This window comes from Stegostoma tigrinum, chromosome 3 (genome assembly GCF_030684315.1).
Source record: "Stegostoma tigrinum isolate sSteTig4 chromosome 3, sSteTig4.hap1, whole genome shotgun sequence".
NCBI lineage: Eukaryota > Metazoa > Chordata > Chondrichthyes > Orectolobiformes > Stegostomatidae > Stegostoma > Stegostoma tigrinum.
Genome location: NC_081356.1, coordinates 122,819,935 through 122,839,063, shown reverse-complemented (window position 1 = coordinate 122,839,063; position 19,129 = coordinate 122,819,935). Strand labels below are relative to the sequence as shown.

The 19,129-nt window shown below is 45.0% G+C and overlaps 1 protein-coding gene across 3 annotated transcripts in view; it reads right to left on the bottom strand.

Annotated features, from left to right (window-relative positions):
* glra3 (glycine receptor, alpha 3) overlaps window positions 1–19,129 on the bottom strand; it is a 182,790-nt gene that overhangs the window by 56,899 nt on the left and 106,762 nt on the right. For all 3 annotated transcript variants that reach the window (XM_048528199.2, XM_059644863.1, XM_048528200.2), the window contains one exon: window positions 16,496–16,578. In XM_048528199.2, coding sequence (XP_048384156.1) covers window positions 16,496–16,578 — 83 coding nt within the window. The remainder of the gene's footprint in view (window positions 1–16,495; window positions 16,579–19,129) is intronic.

Below are 19,129 nucleotides of genomic sequence, written 5' to 3'. Positions count from 1 at the left end.
TTCCAAGTATTACTAGCTATTTACCTTTGTGCGGTAGTTTTGAATTACCAGTCTTTTTCTCCTGTGTTACAAATTATGGTGATCATTTGAAACTTGGCATTCTTGCATTTGTCCTGATGATCATGAGTTAACTCACCTTAGTGACAGGTCCCCCTTCAGAAATTGGGTCAAATTCTCCAGTTAAATTCACGCTCCAGTGCTTTTAGATCATACCATCAGAGGTGCCAATGCTGGCAGTCTACTGAGACATACATGGGGAAAAGTCACGGAGGGTGTGATTACTCACAGGTTGTTCGAACAAAGAGATTAGAATTCTCAGTATCATTGATCTTTGACTTCATATTGGGAACTGTTTGTCTATGCAGTCCTGGCTGTAACATTTCAACAATTGATGTGACTGGAAAATCACAGAACTGAAGCATACAAACCAGACTGAATCTCTTTCACCTGCACATCTGCCAATGTGGTATACTGCATCCACTGTACCCGGTGCGGCTTTCTCTACATTGGGGAAACCAAGCGGAGGCTTGGGGACCGCTTTGCAGAACACCTCCGCTCAGTTCGCAACAAACAACTGCACCTCCCAGTCGCAAACCATTTCCACTCCCCCTCCCATTCTCTTGATGACATGTCCATCATGGGCCTCCTGCACTGCCACAATGATGCCACCCGAAGGTTGCAGGAACAGCAACTCATATTCCGCCTGGGAACCCTGCAGCCATATGGTATCAATGTGGACTTCACCAGTTTCAAAATCTCCCCTTCCCCCACTGCATCCCTAAACCAGCCCAGTTCATCCCCTCCCCCCACTGCACCACACAACCAGCCCAGCTCTTCCCCCCCACCCACTGCATCCCAAAACCAGTCCAACCTGTCTCTGCCTCCCTAACCGGTTCTTCCTCTCACCCATCCCTTCCTCCCACCCCAAGCCACACCCCCAGCTACCTACTAACCTCATCCCACCTCCTTGACCTGTCCGTCTTCCCTGGACTGACCTATCCCCTCCCTACCTCCCCACCTACACCCTCTCCACCTATCTTCTTTACTCTCCATCTTCGGTCCGCCTCCCCCTCTCTCCCTATTTATTCCAGTTCCCTCCCCCCATCCCCCTCTCTGATGAAGGGTCTAGGCCCGAAACGTCAGCTTTTGTGCTCCTGAGATGCTGCTTGGCCTGCTGTGTTCATCCAGCCTCACATTTTATTATCTTGGAATCTCCAGCATCTGCAGTTCCCATTATCTCTGATACTATTTTAACCTCACTGCGAAGCCTCTTCCAGGGATGCCTAACCTGAAGAAGTTACCCTCCTCCCTCCGGACCAACCTCAGGGAATCTCTCTCCCATTGCAACTCTCTTGTAATCTCTTCGGCCTTGAAACTGCTCGACCATGTCCTGAAGCAAACCAGGTACCACAGCCACATCACCTTTCTCAGCACCTGCCTACGGAACCAGGTCATCCCCAAGGGACTACAGTCCACATTTCAGCCTTCCCAATTTGGCCCCAACCGTGACCACCTCTACACCCAGAATATTCAGACCCTTCAGAAGCGGTTCTCCCTGCGAGTCCTGAAACAGACACTCGCAGCCATGCGCCGGCACCTCCAGGCACTGCAATCCAGCCTGCCCCAGCTCAGAGCCTCCCTCTCCCAGACCTGCAAAGGACCTCTGCTGTTTTTTATCCTCCGCAGGATCCACAGACTGAACACCCAGTTCCACTCAGCTTTACTGGACACCAAAAATCGTAAGTACAACCAACTCACTGGCCCCTGCCACCCACAAGAGGATTCCTGCGCCTCCCAAATCCCGACTCTGTCCCTGCCCCTCCCCCACCATGCACCCGCCGCCATTGGCCATGAGGACACGGCCGGAGACCCCACCGATGACGTCACATCCGCCCCCGCCGGCCACAGAACTTCCGGAACCGCTGCTGCAGTCACCACCTCCACGTCCAGGTACTACAGCCCACACACCACCCTCACCTCAGCTGCTGCCGCCCACCCCGATCCTCCCACCGCTGACGGCACCCCGCCCACGGTCGACGCCGACGGAACCCCGCCCACGGTCGACGCCGACGGAACCCCGCCCACGGTCGACGCCGACGGAACCCCGCCCACGGCCGACGGAACCCCGCCCACGGCCGTCGGAACCCCGCCCACGGCCGACGACATCATCGCTCCGCCCACAACCTCCACAGCCTGCAACCCCAGAGGAGACAGCCACCCTGAGCCCTGCCGAATCTTCACCATCCCCCCAGACCTCCCACTGACTGAGGACGAACGGTCAGTCCTGAGCAAGGGGCTCACCTTTGTCCCCCTACAACCACACATCAACGAATACCAGTCACGGTCGGACATAGAGCAGTTTTTCCGCCGTCTTCGCCTGCATGCCCACTTCTTCAACTGGGAACCCAACCCTCCTTCCACTGACCCCTTCACCCGCTTCCAACACAAGTCCTCCTCCTGGACACCACCCCCAGGCCTCCTACCCTCCCTCGACCTCTTCATCTCCAACTGCCGTCGAGACATTAACTGCCTCAACCTCTCCACCCCTCTCACCCACTCCAACCTCTCCCCCGCAGAACGGGCAGCCCTCCGCTCCCTCCGCTCCAACCCCAACCTCACCATCAAACCCGCAGACAAGGGTGGCGCAGTGGTAGTATGGCGTACTGACCTCTACATCGCCGAGGCCAGACGCCAACTCTCCGACACCACCTCCTACCGCCTCCTCGATCATGACCCCACACCCGAGCACCAAACCATCATCTCCAACACCATTCATGACCTCATCACCTCAGGGGACCTCCCACCCACAGCCTCCAACCTCATTGTTCCCCAACCCCGCACGGCCCGTTTCTATCTCCTTCCCAAAATCCACAAACCTGCCTGCCCTGGTCGACCCATCGTCTCAGCCTGCTCCTGCCCCACCGAACTCATCTCCACCTATCTGGACTCCATTTTCTCACCTTTGGTCCAGGAACTCCCCACCTATGTCCGTGACACCACCCACGCCCTCCACCTCCTCCAGGACTTCCAATTCACTGGCCCCCAACACCTCATATTCACCATGGACGTCCAGTCCCTGTACACCTGCATTCCGCATGGAGATGGCCTCAAGGCCCTCCGCTTCTTCCTGTCCCGCAGGCCCGACCAGGCCCCCTCCACCGACACTCTCATCCGCCTAGCGGAACTCGTCCTCACACTCAACAACTTCTCTTTTGACTCCTCCCACTTCCTACAGACTAAGGGGGTGGCCATGGGCACCCGCATGGGCCCCAGCTATGCCTGCCTCTTTGTAGGTTATGTGGAACAGTCCATCTTCCGCACCTACACAGGCCCCAAACCCCACCTCTTCCTCCGGTACATTGATGACTGTATCGGCGCCGCCTCTTGCTCCCCAGAGGAGCTCGAACAGTTCATCCACTTCACCAACACCTTCCACCCCAACCTTCAGTTCACCTGGGCCATCTCCAGCACATCCCTCACCTTCCTGGACCTCTCAGTCTCCATCTCAGGCAACCAGCTTGTAACTGATGTCCATTTCAAGCCCACCGACTCCCACAGCTACCTAGAATACACCTCCTCCCACCCACCCTCCTGCAAAAATTCCATCCCCTATTCCCAATTCCTCCGCCTCCGCCGCATCTGCTCCCACGATAAGACATTCCACTCCCGCACATCCCAGATGTCCAAGTTCTTTAAGGACCGCAACTTTCCCCCCACGGTGATTGAGAACGCCCTTGACCGCGTCTCCCGCATTTCCCGCGACACATCCCTCACACCCCGCCCCCGCCACAACCGCCCCAAGAGGATCCCCCTCGTTCTCACACACCACCCTACCAACCTCCGGATACAACGCATTATCCTCCGACACTTCCGCCATTTACAATCCGACCCCACCACCCAAGACATTTTTCCATCCCCACCCCTGTCTGCTTTCCGGAGAGACCACTCTCTCCGTGACTCCCTTGTTCGCTCCACACTGCCCTCCAACCCCACCACACCCGGCACCTTCCCCTGCAACCGCAGGAAATGCTACACTTGTCCCCACACCTCCTCCCTCACCCCCATCCCAGGCCCCAAGATGACATTCCACATTAAGCAGAGGTTCACCTGCACATCTGCCAATGTGGTATACTGCATCCACTGTACCCGGTGCGGCTTTCTCTACATTGGGGAAACCAAGCGGAGGCTTGGGGACCGCTTTGCAGAACACCTCCGCTCAGTTCGCAACAAACAACTGCACCTCCCAGTCGCAAACCATTTCCACTCCCCCTCCCATTCTCTTGATGACATGTCCATCATGGGCCTCCTGCACTGCCACAATGATGCCACCCGAAGGTTGCAGGAACAGCAACTCATATTCCGCCTGGGAACCCTGCAGCCATATGGTATCAATGTGGACTTCACCAGTTTCAAAATCTCCCCTTCCCCCACTGCATCCCTAAACCAGCCCAGTTCATCCCCTCCCCCCACTGCACCACACAACCAGCCCAGCTCTTCCCCCCCACCCACTGCATCCCAAAACCAGTCCAACCTGTCTCTGCCTCCCTAACCGGTTCTTCCTCTCACCCATCCCTTCCTCCCACCCCAAGCCGCACCCCCAGCTACCTACTAACCTCATCCCACCTCCTTGACCTGTCCGTCTTCCCTGGACTGACCTATCCCCTCCCTACCTCCCCACCTACACCCTCTCCACCTATCTTCTTTACTCTCCATCTTCGGTCCGCCTCCCCCTCTCTCCCTATTTATTCCAGTTCCCTCCCCCCATCCCCCTCTCTGATGAAGGGTCTAGGCCCGAAACGTCAGCTTTTGTGCTCCTGAGATGCTGCTTGGCCTGCTGTGTTCATCCAGCCTCACATTTTATTGTCTTGGAATCTCCAGCATCTGCAGTTCCCATTATCTCTGAGTCTCTTTCAGTTCACTTGAATGTGAAAAGAGCTTTAGCCAGTTACACAGCTTCAAAACAAATGTTATACTGCCCAAAGCAAGAAAAATTCTACATGTGTCCTGACCGGGCATGTTCTGAAGGCAGCAGGAAGAGACTGGGGAGGTGCCAGCTCCAGCAGCAGTAGCGATGGCATTGCGGGAAGCGTGAGCGATAAGGGACGGCCCCGGGTATCTGCAGTGGTAGTGTCGAGAACAGGTGGCTGAAGTCTCCCAGAGAGCAAGTTAAGTAGAGGACTCAAAGACTGTTGAACTTATAACTTTATTCCTTTATTTTTCTAGTTTACATTGAGAAGGGTATTAATGTTAAATTTTCCCTTATTTCTTTTCTACTTATTCTATAAAGGTAATTCTTAACTTTTTAAACTATGTTTCCTTTACTATTTTACACCGAAGTTGTTTGTATCTAAGATGGCACTTTTCACTGTCTTCCAGTACTTCTGTACTTGAGCACGCATGGCAGTAAAATCTAAATCTAAATCTAACTTAATTTCATGAAAGAATATTTAAAAAAACCATAGCAAACATGTGACTTGTCCACATTGCACTCGGGCAATCAGCTCACTCTTAAACATGCAGGTGACACAGCACATTTTTGTTTCAGTATGATACACGAGGAAGGACTTGTATGACTTACATTGGAAGTAGCTCTCAATTTTGGTTTGATTCCAGGTAGCAAATTCGTCATCCTGTATCAAACTGAACAGTCTGCATGCAGAGGGTTATTGACTTGTTTGTGTGGAATTAAAATTGGACATATCCATCCGATTTGCAATTGCTGCTGCAGCTTGAAATAATATGCTTCAGCATGATTAGTATTGACACAGGACAATTTGTATGTGCGTGATTGTTCTCAGCAATTCATCCCTATTTGGTTTTAATTCTTAAGATGTTGCATGACATCTGTCTGTACACCAGGCTAAAAGTAACAGTTGTATTTGGATTTAGCATGAAGAAGCTTGGTGCCCATTTTAGTCAGAATAAAGTTGCCATGGACCCAGAGGACTATAAGGCTGTTCTCTCATTACAGAGTAACACCTCGAGTGAGGAACGATCCTTCATTACCCCACTGTATAGTTAGTGAGCAGTAAAAATCCTAATCTTTGAGTGTAACACTCCTTTCTCCCAATTCTTTCAGCTCAGAAGAAAAGTGAAGCAGCTCTTAACCGGTGTTGAGGATCATGTTGGAGGACGTGTTGTAACCTATTCTTACTGATTGTGGTATATCATAGATCATAGAATCCTTACAGTGTGGAAGCAGGCCATTCAGCCCAACAATTCCACACTGCCCCTCCAAAGCAGATCCCACTCAGATCCATTCCCCTATCCCTGCATTTCCCATGTCTGACCCAAACATCCCTGGGCAATTTAGCATGGCTGATCCAACTATCCTGGACATCTTTGGACTGTGGGAGGAAACTGGAGCACCCAGAGGAAACTCATGCAGGCACAGGGAGAACATGCAAATTCCACACAGACAATCATCTGAGGCTGGAATTGAGCCTGGGCCCCTAGTGCTGTGAGGCAACAGTGTTAACCACTGAGCCACCATGCTGCCCCAAATGGGTCAGGAAGTCAAGGATCCAGTCATAGAAGGGGAACTGAGACTTAGGTCTTGGAGTTTAGAGAGGAGTTTGGAATTATGGTTCTGAAGGTGGAACTGTAATCAATAAAGAGGACCCTGACGTAGGTGTCCTTGTTATCCAGATGTTCCGGGGTGATTGTAAGGTGAGTGACATGGCATCTGTTGTGGACCTGTAGTGCCAGTAGGTGAATTGTAAAGGATCAAAGCAGTCTGGGAGGCTGGAGTTGATGTGAGCCATGACTAACCTCTCGAAGGACTTCAAATTGAAGGAAGTCAGAGCCACCTGGCAGTAGTCATTGAGGCACGCTGCTTGATTTTTGCTTGGCAGTGGGATGACAGTGGTCTACTTGAAGCACGTGGGCACCTCATATGGTAGTAAGGAGAGGTTAAGGATGTCTGCAAATAGTCCCACCAGCTGTTACACGCAGGATCTGAGCGCACAGCCAGGGTCTCCATCTGGGTCAGTCACATTCCATGGGTTGACTCTTAAGAAGGCCAATCCGACATGTGGCTACTGTGGGTACAAGCACATCGGAGGCTGTTGACGGAAGTGACATTGTTTCACTGACCTTCTGTTCAAAGCGATCATCGATAGCATTGAGCTCATCAGGTAAGGATGTATTGTTGCCCATGATTCTGTTCAATTTTGCTCTGTAGTCCATTATGTCATGCAAATCTTGCCACAAACCATGGATGTGGGTGCGGTTGGTATGTGTCTCAAGCTTAGTTTGATATTGTCTGTATAGCTCAGGGTCATCTGATTTAGATTAGATAGATTAGATTAGATTCCCTACAGTGTGGAAACAGGCCCTTCGGCCCAACAAGTCCACACTGCCCCTTGATACATCCCACCCAGACCCATCCCCCTATAACCCACACACCCCTGAATAATATGGGCAATTTAGCATGGCCAATCCACCTAGTCTGCACATTTTTGGACTGTGGGAGGAAACCGAAGCACCTGGAGGAAACCCACGCAGACTTGGGGAGAATGTGCAAACTCCACACAGACAGTTGCCTGAGGCTGGAATTGAACCTGGGTCCCTGGTGCTGAGAGGCTGCAGTGCTAACCACTGAGCCATTGTGCCGCCCCATCTCAGATCTAGACTTCAGTAAGAGTGAATTTCCTGGTTCACCAATGGTTTCCAGTTGGAGAAAATTCAGATTAGCTTCTTCGGCACGCAGTCTTCTGCACTCTTAGCGATGAAGTCTGTAACAGTGGTGGCATAAAAATTTCGGTTGGCCACTGAGTTCTTGAAAATGAACCAGTCCACTGGCCTTAAGCAGCTCCACTGAAAGTGTTTTGTTGCCTCAGACTGTCACTGTGCTACTTTCTGTACTGGTCCTCATGCTTCAATTTCTGCTTGTAAGCTGGGAGGAGCAGCACATTGCTCTGATTTTCCAAAATGCAGGCAGGGGATGGAATGGTAGGCATCTTTGATTTTTTTGTATAGCAATGGTCAAGGATGATTAGCCCTTGAACAGAATGTTTTGCTCTGCTGTTTCAGAGGGAAGTTAAGATTCAAGTACATTGCTCCTGGTCTGGAGTCACCTATAGACCAGTCTGGTAAAGAACAGCAGATTTTCTTCACTAAAGGACATTAGTGGACTATATAAATTCATATGACAACTGAATTTGGCTTTGTGGTCACAGCTTTTGAGGCCAGCTTTCAATTCTAAACTTTACTAATTGAATTTGAATTCCACTAACTGCTGGAATTCCACTAGTGGTGGAAATTGAACCCACATCCACAGAGCATCCCCCTAAATGTCAGTATACAAGTCTAGTCTCATTCTGATTGTGTTAGATTGTTGTCAGAATTGGTCCTAGTATGAGCATAGATAGTGAGAGCTCAAGCAACACAAGAAAATCTATGCATTCACAGAATGCTTCAATAGCTATGGAGCGTTTGTGATGTGCGAGTGCCAGGAAGATGACCATTATCCGAAGAGAAAATGGATCCATTGGCCCATGACATTCAATGATGTTGCCATCACAAATCCTGGGAGTTACCATTGAATTGGAGATAACCATGTAAATATCTTAGCTGCAAAAGCAAGTCAGAGCTAGGAATTCTGCTGTGAATAATTCACCTCCTGATTCCCCAAAGCCAGTCCGCTATCTAAAAGGCACAACTAAGGAGTGCAATGGAATACCCCACTTGCCTGGTTGAGTGTAGCTCTAACAACACTCAAGAGGCTCTACACTATCCAGGACAAAGCAACCCATTTGATTATCACCACATTCACAAACATTCAGTCATAGTGGATACCACCTACAAGACACACTGCAGCAACTCACTAAGGATTCTTAGACAATGCCTTCCAAATCCATTACTGCTATAATGTCAAAGGACAGGGGCAGTAGATTCATGGGAACATCATCACTTGCAACTTCCCCTCCAAGCCATTCACTATCCTGACTTGGAAGTACATTGTCATTCCTACATGGTCACTCTGTCAAAATTCCTACCCCCCCATAGACTGCAATGGTTCAAGATGGCAGCTCACCACGATGTGCTCAAGGGTAATTAGGGATGGACAATGAGGCCTTATAATCAAGGCTGAATCCCGTGATTGAATTTAATATTTCAGACAATATTCATCTGACCTCTCCAGGAAAATATATCAACATTCCTCTGTGTGGCAACTGGCAATATGGTCCAAAATAATTCAAGTGCATGAGCTATTTAGAAACATTTCTAAGGAACTTGATCAGGTGCAAACTAAATGCTTCCTTCCTGAACTGATTGCACAATATTGAATTTCAGCAGTAGATGAGAGAAAGCTGAGATTTTCATTCTTCTGCTTGTTTTAACTCTTTCCCCTACACATTGGTACTTAAACATTGTTTGGCAGGTGCTGGTGTCAGAAATAGATCTCAGAGTAACAAGAGTTTGGTATTCACGCACATTCATCTCAAACCCTGCCTCTCGCCTGAGTGTCTAACATCAAACCACAGGCTACTGCTCCATACATCAACCAGACGAAGAAAGTGGTTTTGAAAGAGGCTGGAGCTGCCTGTCATGTGTTATTATTTTAACAGATACAAATAGAATCTCTTTTCATGCATGAGGTCAAGAAGAAGGATGGCTTCGAAATCCAAGAATGAAATCTCTCACCCAGCCCCTTTGCAAGGGCTCATTGATGAGTTGCAGGCTACCAAACGCCGTAATTAATAACCTGTAGTTTTTGAAATTTAATATGTAGTTATTGCATCTGAAAGACTTGCTGGTAAGTTCTCTCACAGCAGAATATCATAATGTAATAAAATCCTCTGAATTGTCTATGAAATATTAACCCACACTGAAGATTTGCATATGTGCTGCTCTTTGAACAGTGAAAATGCTGACAGCTAAATGGAATAAATTAATTTTGTTGAAAACATGCTTGGACCAAGGCAGTTGGTAAGACTTTCCACTGTTTGAGCGAAAGATATTTCTTAAATTAATTCTTCTTTGTATTTCACATGGCTGGGGCTTTACAATTCTTGTTGAGCATGCCAGTGATCCTATACCAAGATATAAACTAGAATTTTGCAGAGACTTTGGAGATGGGATGGTAGGTTGGACAACTGGGAAAGTGGCATGGCAAGCTGTTGAGCCAAGTATTCCTGCTGCCAAGCTGCCAGGAGGAAAATGTGGGAAAATCAGCCCTTTGTCTGGAGCCCAGAAAATCTCTGCATCTTGGCCCCAGCTACATCAAACCCATTGATACCTCTCCCAGAGTGCCTGCCATTGAGACACCTTTTCCCTGCAGATGCAGCTTCAGCAATGGCCAACCAACACATCAGTGAAAAAGATAAGGCTGGGGCATTCACACTAAACTTCAGCCAGAAGTCCTCAGTGTATGATTCAACCCGGTCTCTTCCAGTGGTCCTTAGTATTACAAATACGAGTCTTCAGCTAAATTGACTCAGTCCATATGACATCAAGAAGTGATTGTAGGCACTGGATTATGAAAAGGTTATGGACTCTGACCACACTCCTGCAATAGTCCTGAAAAACCTGTGCTCCATAACAATACACCTCTAGCTACACTTTACAGTAAACTACAACCAGAAGACTGATAATCTGGAAATTTACCCATGTATGTCTTCTACACAAAAGCAGGATAAATCCAAACAAGCGAATTACTATCCCCTCAGTCTACCCTCAATCATCAGTAATTATCCAGATGTTATCAGCAGTGCTGTCAAATGGCATTTGGTCAGCAAAAACCTGCTCATGGATGCTCAGTTTGACCACCCAGCTCCTGGCCTTATAGTAAACTCGGCTCAATCATGAACAAAACAGCTGAACCCCAGAGGTGAGGTGGAAGTTACTATCCTTGACATCAAGGCTGCACTTGACTGAGTGTGGAATAAAGGAGGCCTAGCAAAACTGGAATCAATGGGAATCAGTAGGAGGTCCACTAGTTGGTCACACCTGACACATAGGAAGATGGTTGTGGTTGTTGGAGGTCCATCATCTCAGCTCCAGAGCATCTCCGCAAGGTGTCCCTCAGGTTAGTTTCCTCAGCCTAAGCATCTTCATTTGCCTCATCTATAACTTTGCCTCTATCATTAGGAAGAAGTCAGGATTTTCACTCATGATTATACAATGTTCATGATGTCACAGATACTGAAGCAGTCCATGCTTGCATGCAGATAGACCTGGACAATATCCAGGCTTGGAATAAAAAGTCACAATTAACATTTGCACAACAAAAATTCCTGGCAATGACCATCTCCAACAAGAGTCAATCTAGCTATTACCCCTTGATGTTCAATGGCATTACCGTCACAAAATCCCTGACTATCACATCCTTGGTGTCACCACTGACTAGAAATTGAAATGAAAAAGCTGCATAAATACAATACCTGCAACAACAGGTCAGAGGCTAGGAATGCTGCCGAGAGTAACTCACCTCCTGTCGTCCCAAAACCTAATCATAATCAAGAATATGCTGGAATACTCCCCAATTGCACGGATGGGTGTAGCTCTAACAACACCCCAGGACTTGACATTATCCTGGACAAAGCCTGCTTGATTGACAAGTCATTCACAAATTTTCAGTCACTTTATCACCAACTCTCAGGAGCATCAGTGTGTACTGTCTGCAATACGTACTGTGGAAATTTGCCAAGGTTTCTTCTGCAATACCTGCTAAACTGATGACCGTTTCCATCTAGTGGGTCAACGGAAGCAGACACATAGGAATAGCAACACCTGCAACTTCCTTTCTATGCCATTCAGTATTCTGACTTGGAAATATTCCTTCAGCGTCACTGGGTCAGAATCTCTGGACTCCTTCCCTTGCAGTATTATGGGTCCACATAAACTAAATGCACTGCAGCTGTTCAAGAAGGCAGCACACTGCCACCTTTGCCCTTTATAAAGATGCGGTATCCAACTGGGAAAGTTAGAATTTCATTGACTTCTCTCCCAATCTGACTCAAAGATTATGGGAGCAATTAAGCACCAAAAAGTGAAATGAGATTTGGGTAATCTCTGGTCTCTCCTTACATGACACTAGTAAATGCTGGAATAAACTATCACTTGCCTGAACCCTACTGTCTCCTGAAACTTACTGCCTTTGAACAAATTGCTCCTACATTTCTCAACCCCATTTCCCTGCCTTCTTCCCATCATTCTTGATCTCCTGAGTATCTACCACTTTCTTAAATACACTCAATGACTTGGCCTCCACAGCCCCCAGTGGCAATGATTTCCACGGATTCACCAGTGACTGGATGAAGAAATTCCTAATCATCTCAGTTCCAAAGGGTCATCCTCTTTTCACTTTGAAACTCTGCTCTTAAATCCAATTCTGTCCTAGTAGTGAAAACATCTTTTCTATTTCCACTCTAATGAAACCTGTCAGCATTCAATCAGATCCCCCCTTATCCTCCTAAACTCTATAGAGTATTGATCCAGAGTCCACAACCACTCCTATATCCCCTACTACCTGGGATTATTCTTCTAAACTTCCTCCAGAACCTCTCCAATGCCAACATATCCTTCCTTAGATATGGATCCCAAAACAATGTACAATATTCCAAATGTGGTCTAACATGAGCCTTATACAGCATCAGTAGTGCATGTCAGCTCTTGTATTCTAACCCTTTTGAAATTAATTCTAACATTGCATTTGCCCATTGATTTGCGCTTACCCATTACCCATTTGCTGGAGCTCCAGGATGCAACATTTGGTTGAATGCAACCTTGGTGTCAAGGGCTGTTACTCTCATGTCACCTCTAGAATTTAGCTTTTTTGCCCATGTTTGAACCAAGGCTGTAATGCAGTCTGGAGCTGAGTGGCCCTGGCGGAACCCAAACTGTGCATCACTGAGCAGGTTGTTGCTGAGCAGATGCTGCTTGATAGGGCTGTTGATGACACCTTCCATCACTTTACTGATGATCAAGAGTAGACCGATGGGGAGTAATTGACCGCCTTGGATTTGACCTGGTTTTTGTGAAAAGACATACCCGGGCAATTTTTCACATTGTCGGGTAAATGCTAGTGTTGTAACTGTACTGGAGAAGCATATTCAATACAGCCAGGTCAAGTTGATCTTGTCTGAACGTTGACCCTGATTTTATCTTAAAGTTTCATAATTCTTCAAATACTTCATGCAAAAATCATTTTAGTTTTGTTTAGCAATTAGGGTTCATCAGCTGACCCTTTACCCCACTTATCCTTCTGAACCCCTTCATATAATCCTCGATAAAAACTAGCAGATAGGAGGCATTGTCAATGAAAGATCTGTGTGTAAAATGAGAGTTGCTGGAATTGATGTTCCACTGGCTTTGCCACAGTACATGACCCAAGTCACAGTGCTCCCTCAGAAAACACAACCATACCCAGAAAATCTATTGGCCCGTCCCCCCACCATGCTCGGACTCAAACTAAACCACACAAACCATCCAACCTAACCTAAATATTTTCCCCATCACTTGCTTCAGAGATGTTACAATACAGCTCTGCAGCAGAATGGACTAGAACATGGGCCTACCACTGCATCACAGGAGGTCATGCAACTGCAGGATAGACTGTCCAGGCCATCACAACAGGCTGGGGCAACTGACACATCAGGAGACTCACCTAGCTATCCAAAATATAAACCGGATTTTGTATTGTCCCCAACTGAGTGTTCCTAACTGCTATCCTATTCTTCTAATCAACCTGTTTAATTATGTTATTATACACCTCTGGAGTAGTTGCAAATTGAACTCAAGCCTCACTGTTCAGAGGTAGGGGCACTACCACAACATCGCAAGAGGGAATTTTTGTTCTATATATTAATTGGATGCTAGTTATGATACGCAGGGGAAAGACAGTTAAGCAATTCGAGCGCTTATAAAGAAGGATTGTCTCTTTAAGGGACTATCACCCGATTAACTTGCTATAATGTGCCTTAATCATTTTTATTCATTTATCAAAATAGTATAAAGAGAGATCAGTCCCTTTAAGAAGGTATTGCACCATAATTTGGCTTTATTTAGTTTCATAGGTTTATTTAAAATGGTTTCGAGAGGGACTACTAAAATACTGGACTGAAGATGGTTAAGCTGCTCTCTCTATCTATTGAGATGACTGCCCAAAATATGAAAGTGGGTAGAAAGTGGACATAATAACATTGTATTCTGTAAGGAAATGCAATGCCAAGTAAAGTATTTGTATCCCATTTTGTAGTTTAGGGACTAGCTTGGGACCACAAGAATAATGGCAACCCCTTGAAAATATCATTTATGTAAAAATCGAACCATAATTTTTCGATGAATACAGTAGCTTTAAAATTCAGATTTTACAGACAAATTTTATATGGTGTTTTGCTCTTAATTATTGTATGATTAATTTTTGGAGGTATACAAATCAATTTTTAAAAAAAAAATCTTCTCAAAACTAATGAAGTTTGTGCGAGACAACTGATTGTGGCCAATCGTAGAAATAATTGGTGTGAATATATTGCCGTGTGGTTTTTTTTGGGACAGGGACTGTAACATCAATCGAATTTTAATTGGGGAATTGCATGATGTGGAAAGATACAAAAGTGTATAAGGGAAATGAAATTAGAGGCAACAGGGTAGAACCTCTGTCGATCTTTATATTAACCCCTGTCACTTTATCAAAACTAATACTTCAATTCTACAGTAATTAATGCAGTAAATTGTTGGTCTGACATAAATAAAGGTCTAAACTGAAGAAAGGTATTGGAAGGTTGGTCCGGAATTGGGTAGATGTGGCCAAGTGAAGATGAAATGGAGATGGGTGAGAGTTGTGAATGGATATGAATAGAAAATTGTTTTCCTTTATTCATTCATGGGATGTGGGCATCACTGTTTAGGAAGAATTTGTTGCCTTTTCTAATTGTCCAGAGGGTAGTTGAGAGTCAACCACATTGCTGTGGGCCTGGAGTCACATATTGGCCAGACTAGGTAAGAATGGAAGTTTCCTTCCCTAAAGGACCTTAGTGAAGAAGATGGTTTTTTTCTGAAATCATCAATGGTTTCAGGGACATCACCAGATATTTTTTGTTCGATTCAAATTCCACCATCTGCCATAACAGGATTCAAACTCAGAACATTATCTTGATCTCTGGATTAACAGTCCAGCAATAATACCAGTGGGCCATTGCCTCACCTGGTTTGAATTCTCTTGCCAAGCATATGCCCATTTTCAAAACAGTTCCAGTTTTTAGGTGTTGCTTCCAGATCTCAAAACCATCCATATCCCCAAAATATGGGAAGGTTGATACAAGTGTTGTACTAATGGCTAAATAATGGTTATCTCCTCCTTTACTTATGCCTTAGCTCTGCTAAACATGAAGAACACCAGAGGGACAGAAGAGATGCTGGGAAAGCACGAAGAATCAGATATTTTCAATGCTTAAGTCAATGGATTGAATCAATACATGGATCAACCAAAGAAGACATCCAGCTCAGTCAATAACAGGCAGCATCTTGGAGTAGATAATATTTGTCCACGCAATGTGGTTGTCTGACACTTTTGTGTTGCGGTAGTATGTATTCTGTCTCATCCTCCAAGTGTAGGCTTTTAAATTTAGGTGAGAGTGCTGTCAAAGTCCTTTAAAAATGCAATTGAGATCAATTCTGGAATCTCATCAAGAACAGTGGAACTCTTATTCTATCACATTGACATTGTCCAAGTCATAGAAGCAGAAATAAGCCCGCAATCCTCATTGTTAAATATTGCTGCAGAGAGCACTTGGAGAGACAATGTGATATTTGTCTTTTTAACTTTGCTTTTTGTTTTTCTGGCCTATGGTTATGCTGTGTATGGCTGTAATGTATAATTTCTTTCTTCAATTCTCCATTCTGCAACTAAGGATTTTACCTCAGTAGCCTGTACCTAAGATGGAGCTGTGTGTTGGTGACATTTTTGCACTTTAACAAATCTTGTAACTGAAGAAATTATAGTCAGGTACCTTTGTGCTCAAGATGGTGCTGTACGTGGTGACTTATAAACTCCTAACATTGACACTCATCTGAGTACATGTGACAATAAAGTTTATTCAATTCATTGTTGTAAACAGCAATTAAGTACGGGGAGTCAGCGAGAACAGAATCAGAAATAACTGGGATGCCTACTGTGATGGAATGTCATGCCAATATTCAAGGTCAAGCCATACACTTGAGAGAAAGGCCAAATAGTGACATTGTGCCTGTACCCGAAAGCTTTACCAAGCCATTTTATAATTTCTTTGTAAAAGGAAGCCAGAAATGTGGTAAGAGAGCAAAAAATAAAGGCACGTTACAATGTGCTCCACCAAATCTTGAGTGCTCGTTAACCCTGTATGATCATTTACCTACCACACATGGCATTGCAAGAATGCTAAATAAGCCAATGGGATATTCATGCTAACAAGTGGAATAAATTAAGGGGCTCAGTCTATTTGTCATTAAGAGAGAGAACACATTTCATCAAATACAATCAGAAGTCCTGATAATGGAATAGGTTACTCACAGCTCTCCAACTGCATTATGCAGGTTTGAACATCCATTGGGAAATTCTTCAGATCCATTGGGCACGACAGAATTAAAGTCAATCTGAAAGATTGGATCAGTAATGTTGGACAATATTATTTTTTGTGTACAGTGAGTTCATAAAATGAAATGATTTCAATAAACAGTTTGAAACATTAATGTGAAATGCGAACTCTGTAAGCCTGATAAACAATGGGTGTAAATATTAACGTAGCATTGCTGAATTGTGTTTACATGGCATTTCACTCTGCTCACGCAAAGAAATTTCTCAGTCATAGTTGGCGAGCTTTTGTAATTCACTGATGAACAGAGTGCTTTTTGTGGGCATACAAGCAATGCAATAATTACAACATAATTCATTCCCTCATGAGTAATTCAGGTAAAAGCAATGTAGCTATGCAATGTGCAATGGCTACTCGTAATGCTTGTCACTGGTTTCAATAGGTTCTGCTTGAGTTGGTTTGTATTGCTAACATACTGCACATTGCATAAGCAAAATTCTTCTAACGTTAAAATGTTGTAATGATTGAGATTTTGGTTAACCGAAGATATGAGAAAAATGTTATCACAACAGAACACTTTATGCATATACAATAAGATTTCATCAGAAAAGTTATGTTCCAAAGCCAAACAGTTCATTCAGTTGAATCAGTTGCGTGGCACGTCCTGGAGACCAATGCAGCACTAATGGAAAACATTTTTCATTCAAGGTGTGGCAGGGAGCTGGAATTCACTGTTTGAAAGGATGGCTGAGGCAGAAACTCCGACCGTATTCATTAAGTAATACAAAGTTTGGGATAAGGCTGCTGAGCTCTTTGTCAGTCAGCAAGGATGCAATGGACAGGGCAACCTCCGTCAATGCTGCAAATTTATTTTATGATTTTATTAGATTGAAAATCTGCCACATTAGAATAACATACTGAGGATGTTCAAACTACAGTGTTATAAAGCAAAGGTTGACACCTCCCTTCTGAGAACCAAATCCGAAACACCCAAAGAGGACTACATTGCCCTTTAATTTATAAAAAGAGTGCAGGAAGTAGTGTAACCTGCCTTTCAGCAACATCATAGAATCCCTACAGAGTGGAAACAGGCCCTTTGGCACAACATGTCCACACTGACCCTCAGAGCATTCCACCCCAGGCCCATCCCCCTCTAACCCACCTAATATAAACATCTCCAAACACTATGGGCAATTTGGCATGGCCAATCCACCTAGTCTGTATGTGTTTGGACTGTGGGAGAAAACCTACACAGACACGGGGAGAATGTTCAAACTCCACACAGACAGTCACCTGAGGCTGGAATCAAACCCTGATCCCTGGCGCTGTGAGGCAGCAGTGCAAACCACTGAGTCACTATGTCATCCTGTCCAGTGGTTAAAAAAAGCCCTGACACTCACTTTACAATCAATGAGAAACAATTAGTTATCTAACTCTAATAGTGAATAAATTAACTAAACTATTAACAAACCAAATAAAACCCATTTAACTACCAACTAATCCGCAATAAAACAAGATTCTAATAGAATGCTGCTCCAATAAATACAAGTACCACTTATACAAAATAAAGTTAAAGAAGTAGAATTTAGTCTTTCAAAATTACAGCCAGATTATGTGTCTTCCACAATGCTCTATGCCTTCTCAATTGAATGTTCTGTCAGGAACACCTCCTTCATTGATTCTCTGTCAGGAATATTAACCAATTGCGCTGTTGGTACCTTTGATATTTAGATGGTGCTTTCTTTAAGACTTATAGGAGTCTGAGAACCAGCGATTCTATCTTCAGAGCTGAGAGCTGTTAACGCTGGCAGTTGGCAGTTCATTCCCCTGTCTTTGTCCAACTACCCTCTTCTTTTATACCTCGAAGACATATCAATTTCTTAACAGATCAGCTGATCAGATTGGCTCTCGGTTGTCAAAGACATCAGATTCAGTTCAAATTTGATTGATTTTTGGTATCTGAGTGCCTGGTTTAAATTGTTTTGCTAAATTCAAGAACCTGTTATCTTGGTAAAAATGCTGCTTGGCCTTTTGATGCAAGTGTTTCAACTTGGGTGCTTTCTGTAATTGCAACTTTCAAATTGCTCATAAACATCTCCAAATGTGGAAAAAGCAGAATCCTTTAAAGGAACCATGCTATGCTTCCCGCTTAGCATTTTACAAACACCAAATTCTGATGTCCGGCCTCCCAATCAACAAATACTCTATCCGTGGCCTGGACTGACATAACCATCGGAGAGTTTTCACTACTTGCACCTGTTTGTGGTTCCTGAAGAGGTTCTTGACATTAATTTTTATAGACACAATGGTGGTAATGACATATTAAAATAATTAAATTTACTAACAGACTGACTAATACATGTTAAATGAAATTACCAGATAATTCTTTCTGACTTCCTGATATTTGAAATTTGGCTGCTGACTGATAAATTAATGCTAATTATCTTGTGATAAACACATTTGCAGCCGTACTAATACACCCACGGCAGGTTTTAGCTCTTACGTATACCAAGAATGTAATAAAACAAAAACAATTAAATTCTGAAACACTGATAACAACGTGTGAAGCTGGATGAACACAGCAGGCCAAGCAGCATCTCAGGAGCACAGAA